The sequence below is a fragment of the Daucus carota genome, chromosome 1 (genome assembly GCF_001625215.2).
Source record: "Daucus carota subsp. sativus chromosome 1, DH1 v3.0, whole genome shotgun sequence".
NCBI lineage: Eukaryota > Viridiplantae > Streptophyta > Magnoliopsida > Apiales > Apiaceae > Daucus > Daucus carota.
Window position 1 is genome coordinate 6,708,638 of NC_030381.2, and position 6,286 is coordinate 6,714,923.

The following is a 6,286-nucleotide window of genomic DNA, read 5'->3' on the forward strand; positions in this document are numbered from 1 at the left end:
ATGAAATAATTTGAGTCACATTTTGCTACTTATGATCTTGTCAATGTTAAGATTTATCATTTGAGTGTGGGTTGGTGGGTTGGTTTGCTACTCTGATATGTAGTTTATTAATAAAATTAAGAAATAAATCATAATATTTTGACACTCCGCAACTTACAAAACAAAAATAACAGAGCAGACCATTATCCATTATCCATTCCAATTCCACCCCTGACATTCAAATGTCACTTTTTCGAAACAAAAACCTCTTTCCCCTCAAAATTCCTCAAACTCGTCCTCGGTAGATTCATCATAGGCGCTAAAGGTTGACTGGTTCTGCCTATTAAACTCTGCCGCACAGCTGGGATCTTGCCTCGTGGTGCAAATACCATGGGTAAGAGCCATATATGGACACCGGCGACACTTGTTGTGGCCCTCCACCTTGAGGCACAATCCAGTATCGTCTCCCTGGTATAAACACTGGACGAGGTCCAACAGTCGCCTGTCCTCGGGTCTTCGAACCACCATCATCATGGACAAGCTCAGCTTCTTTATCTGTCTCAGTGATCTTGGTGCTCCCACCATATGCCCTAGTGATAGACTCCTCTGCATGTTCGAGAAGCCACTGAATTGTTTCACCCTCAGACTTCAAACCCAGATCTTCAGTTAGCTGGAAGATTCGAGCAGCACATGAAGCGGACCCTCGGATTCTCCTGCCCCTTTATGTTCTTCTCCGGGGACACGCGGTAGCTCTGAAGAAGAAGAATATGTCATTTCCTTCTTCTGAAGAAGAATCTACCATTTCCTTCTTCGTGGATTCTCCTGAGTCCTGCCCCTACCCTGCCCCTTTATGTTTTGAAAAATATATAATATGATCCTTACAAAAAAATATATTATATGATTAATATATCCCTTATGTTTGATACCCAATTATAATGAAAATTTTATTAGTTAATTATCCTGAAATTAAAAAAAAATCAAATAATATCCCACCATTGTTGCAACCTTTATCCACAGCTATCATAATAGATGCAAATCCAATCATGGTCTGTAAATTTAATATGTTTGTCATATATATGCAGAAACTATTAAAAGATAAAAAATTAAATTAGACATACTTCATGAAATTACACACAGATGAAAAGGGAGATCACTAAAATCACTTATTTATCTATAAAATTTGTAGATCACTAAAATCACTTATTTATCTATAAAATTTGTATAAGCAATGAAATAAAGTTGGGCAAATCTTGACATATGAATGGCTTATATTACGATTTGCTACTTAAGATCTTGTCAATGTTACGAATTATAATTTGAGTGTGGGGCGTCTGCGGATAAGATTTTTCCAAGCAAGCACCACAACCAATTGCTCTAAATAAAAATAGTAAATGATATTTTGATCTTACACATCTTCATATGTTTCATATATATATACATATCATTTAATTATATAACCAGCAACTTCTAACATAAGTTATTAGTCAAAAGAATAAAATTCGGTAATGCGGAAAAAAAGTCATACAAATGTTGCTTATATATTAATAATATTTTTGACACATATTATTCAACTAGTATATTGAAAAATAAATAATACTTGGTTTTGTGAAATCAATTTTTTTATCTTTTATGTTCATCCCTATTTGTATATTATATGTAAATTTTTAATACAAAATAACTCAAAAATATATAAAAATATGAATTAAACATTATTCTAAATAAATTAGTCACTCAAAAATATTTTAAATCAACCATATTCATTCCACCAACATGATATTAGAATCTCCAACCAATACCAGGATATCTAATTACTCATGCCCCATTTGAACCAAAGGAGCTTTTAATTGATTTATCAATCTAAATGCCTAACTTTCTATTTTATAATTCATTAAGATGTTGTGTAACTCATGAAATCTTGATGGTGTATAGTTAAATAATTAGCAATACAATAAAAGTTAAATTGTTAATTTTATTCAAAAAAAAAAAAAAAAGTTAAATTGTTAATATATAAATAATCTATTATGTTTTACATGAAATATGGAGCCCGTTTATGATAAAAATGTGTATATTGTGTTTCTAAAAAGAATATTATATGATGAATATCCCCCTACTTTTTGTCGGGGTTAATAATCTTATAAGTTAATTATCATGAAATTTTAATATAATTTAGAAAATAGATAAATATGGTATAAACATATAATAAATACAATATTCAAATATATATATATAGACATATATATATATGAATAGAATTTTGAACTAGCTTATTCAGTACAAATATACAGGTCTTGATTATACTCTCATTCTAAACTAATTATAACCTTTTTTGGAAATTTTTTATTCTGGAGATAAGAAATCATTTTCATTTTACGTTGAAATAATTCTCATTCAAATTTGTAAAGTTTATGTTTCTATAAAATAAAAGTAATAATAATATTTTTATATTCTTATGTCAAATGAAATTTTTATATATGAAATACATAAGTTGTGTAATTAATTAATATGTTGGGTATATAAAATTGTGACCGTACGTGTGTAATTTTGAAGGAAATGTGTCAAAATTTGACACATCCTTCAAAATATTTTATAACTTACAGCTTGATATGCATTTTATTAATGAATGATGAAATAAATCAAAATAATTTGACACACCACAACTTACAAACAAAATTACAATGAGGTCATTATTCATTAATCGTTCCAATTCCACCCGGCCCCTGACATTCAAACTTCACCTTTTTGAAACAAAAATCTCTTCCAACTCAAATATAGACCCTCAAAAATGTCCTCAATGGATTCATCATGGGAGCTTAGGGTTGACTGGTTGTGCTCCGAGAACTCTGCCGGGACCTTGCATGGTGGTGCAAATACCATGGGTAAGAGCCACGGGAACGGGCCACACTTGTTGTGGCCCTCCACCTTCTTCGGGCACAATCCAGTAACCTCTCCCTGGTATAAACACTGGATGAGGTCCTACAGCCGCCTGTCCTCCGGTCCTCGAACCACCATCGTCATCCACAAGCTCAGCTTCTTTATCTGTCTCCCTGAGTTTTGGGGTCCCACCATTTGCCCTAGCGATGGACTCCTCTGCATGTTTGAGAAGCCACAGAATTGTCTCGCCCTCAGACTTCAAACCCAAGTCTTCCTTTAGCTGGAAGATTCGAGCAGCACATGGAGCGGACACTCGGATCCTCCTGCCCCTACCGTGCCCCTTTACGTTCTTCTCCTTCCTGAGGGCGCTCTGCGGCTCTGAAGAAGAAGAAACTGCCATTTCCTTCTTCATGGATTTTGGAATAGAATTGGCTCTGGGGAAATCTTTGATTGGAGATATGTTTTAGTACCTATAATTTCATGCATACAATATGTTTATATACTAGTAGATGAGGGTATACTTGCACCAATTTCTCTAAAATAGGCAAATTTTAAAATATGTAAATTCTATTGAATATTTTTTTGGTACCATATTTTTTCTAATTTAGGTGGTTGACCGTTATTTTATACTTTTTGTTTTGAATCTTTGACTGGAGAAATGTTTCGTATCTACAATTGATGCATACAATATGTTTATATAGACGAGGGTATACTTGCACCAATTTCACTAAAATAGGCAAATTTTAAAATATGTAAATTCAGCTCCATATTATTTCCATACTATATTTTTCCTAATCTAGCCCAATCAGACCGTTATTTTATACTTTTGACTTCGAATCTGAATATAATCATTTTGGGCTTGTTAGCTTTGGCTTTTCAAGTATGAGTTTTGTTCACCCAAAGTTCAAATATCATTTGGTTGAATTTTTTTAAAGAAAAAAATCCATAAATCAAACCCACAAAGTATATACAAGATAAAAAAGGATGGTATGAAACTTGGTTTTGTGAAATCAATTTTTTTATCTTTTATGTTCATCCTTATTTGTATATTATATGTAAATTTTTAATACAAAATAACTCAAAAATATATAAAAATATGAATTAAACATTATTCTAAATAAATTAGTCACTCAAAAATATTTTAAATCAACCATATTCATTCCACCAACATGATATTAGAATCTCAAACCAATACCAGGATATCTAATTACTCATGCCCCATTTGAACCAAAGGAGCTTTTAATTGATTTATCAATCTAAATGCCTAACTTTCTATTTTATAATTCATTAAGATGTTGTGTAACTCATGAAATCTTGATGGTGTATAGTTAAATAATTAGCAATACAATAAAAGTTAAATTGTTAATATATAAATAATCTATTATGTTTTACATGAAATATGGAGCCCGTTTATGATAAAAATGTGTATATTGTGTTTCTAAAAAGAATATTATATGATGAATATCCCCCTACTTTTTGTCCGGGTTAATAATCTTATAAGTTAATTATCATGAAATTTTAATATAATTTAGAAAATAGATAAATATGGTATAAACATATAATAAATACAATATTCAAATATATATATATATATATATATATATATATAGACATATATATATATATGAATAGAATTTTGAACTAGCTTATTCAGTACAAATATACAGGTCTTGATTATACTCTCATTCTAAACTAATTATAAACTTTTTTGGAAAATTTTTATTCTGGAGATAAGAAATCATTTTCATTTTACGTTGAAATAATTCTCATTCAAATTTGTAAAGTTTATGTTTCTATAAAATAAAAGTAATAATAATATTTTTATATTCTTATGTCAAATGAAATTTTTATATATGAAATACATAAGTTGTGTAATTAATTAATATGTTGGGTATATAAAATTGTGAGCGTACGTGTGTAATTTTGAAGGAAATGTGTCAAAATTTGACACATCCTTCAAAATATTTTATAACTTACAGCTTGATATGCATTTTATTAATGAATGATGAAATAAATCAAAATAATTTGACACACCACAACTTACAAACAAAATTACAATGAGGTCATTATTCATTAATCGTTCCAATTCCACCCGGCCCCTGACATTCAAACTTCACCTTTTTGAAACAAAAATCTCTTCCAACTCAAATATAGACCCTCAAAAATGTCCTCAATGGATTCATCATGGGAGCTTAGGGTTGACTGGTTGTGCTCCGAGAACTCTGCCGGGACCTTGCATGGTGGTGCAAATACCATGGGTAAGAGCCACGGGAACCGGCCACACTTGTTGTGGCCCTCCACCTTCTTCGGGCACAATCCAGTATCCTCTCCCTGGTATAAACACTGGACGAGGTCCTACAGGCGCCTGTCCTCCGGTCCTCGAACCACCATCATCATCGACAAGCTCAGCTTCTTTATCTGTCTCCCTGAGTTTTGGGGTCCCACCATTTGCCCTAGTGATGGACTCCTCTGCATGTTTGAGAAGCCACAGAATTGTCTCGCCCTCAGACTTCAAACCCAAGTCTTCCTTTAGCTGGAAGATTCGAGCAGCACATGGAGCGGACACTCGGATCCTCCTGCCCCTACTGTGCCCCTTTACGTTCTTCTCCTTCCTGGGGGCGCTCTGCGGCTCTGAGGAAGAAGAACCTGCCATTTCCTTCTTCATGGATTTTGGAATAGAATTGGCTCTGGGGAAATCTTTGATTGAATATATGTTTTAGTACCTATAATTTGATGCATACAATATGTTTATATACTAGTAGACGAGGGTATACTTGCACCAATTTCTCTAAAATAGGCAAATTTTAAAATATGTAAATTCTGTTGAATATTCTTTTGGTACTATATTTTTTCTAATTTAGGTGGATGACCATTATTTTATACTTTTTGTTTTGAAACTTTGATTTGAGAAATGTTTCGTATCTACAATTGATGCATACAATATGTTTATATAGATGAGGGTATACTTGCACCAATTTCACTAAAACAGGCAAATTTTAAAATATGTAAATCCAGCTCCATATTATTTCCATACTATATTTTTCCTAATCTAGCCCCATCAGACCGTTATTTTATACTTTTGACTTGGAATCTGAATATAATCATTTTGGGCTTTTTAGCTTGGGCTTTTCAAGTATGAGTTTTGTTCACCCAAAGTTCAAATATCATTTCGTTGAATTTTTTTAAAGAAAAAAATCCATAAATCAAACCCACAAAGTATATACAAGATAAAAAAGGATGGTATGAAACTTGGTTTTGTGAAATCAATTTTTTTATCTTTTATGTTCATCCCTATTTGTATATTATATGTAAATTTTTAATACAAATAACTCAAAAATATATAAAAATATGAACTAAACATTATTCTAAATAAATTAGTCACTCAAAAATATTTTAAATCAACCATATTCATTCCACCAACATGATATTAGAATCT

General features: G+C 31.7%; 2 protein-coding genes across 2 annotated transcripts; both read right to left on the reverse strand.

The window, feature by feature from the left end:
• Positions 1-322: 322 nt before the first annotated feature.
• On the reverse strand, positions 323-3,250 carry LOC108217224 (transcription factor TCP22-like). The gene is made up of 2 exons (XM_017390066.2): positions 2,819-3,250; positions 323-649 (listed from the first exon to the last, which is right to left on the reverse strand). Exons 1-2 carry the CDS (start codon positions 3,248-3,250, stop codon positions 323-325), a joined length of 759 nt encoding a protein of 252 aa, XP_017245555.2.
• Positions 3,251-5,032: 1,782 nt separating this feature from the next.
• LOC135150577 (transcription factor TCP20-like) lies at positions 5,033-5,503 on the reverse strand. Its single transcript, XM_064087003.1, has one exon. It carries the CDS (start codon positions 5,501-5,503, stop codon positions 5,033-5,035), a length of 471 nt encoding a protein of 156 aa, XP_063943073.1.
• Between the last annotated feature and the right edge of the window lie 783 nt (positions 5,504-6,286).

Excerpts from the sequence above, each read along its gene's own strand:
- LOC108217224 (XM_017390066.2), bottom strand. The coding sequence starts at position 3,250 with ATGGCAGTTTCTTCTTCTTCAGAGCCGCAGAGCGCCCTCAGGAAGGAG. Across the intron at positions 650-2,818 it reads CCATGCAAGGTCCCGGCAGA|CTAACTGAAGATCTGGGTTT; the intron begins GTTCTCGGAGCA and ends CGAATCTTCCAG.
- LOC135150577 (XM_064087003.1), bottom strand. The coding sequence starts at position 5,503 with ATGGCAGGTTCTTCTTCCTCAGAGCCGCAGAGCGCCCCCAGGAAGGAG.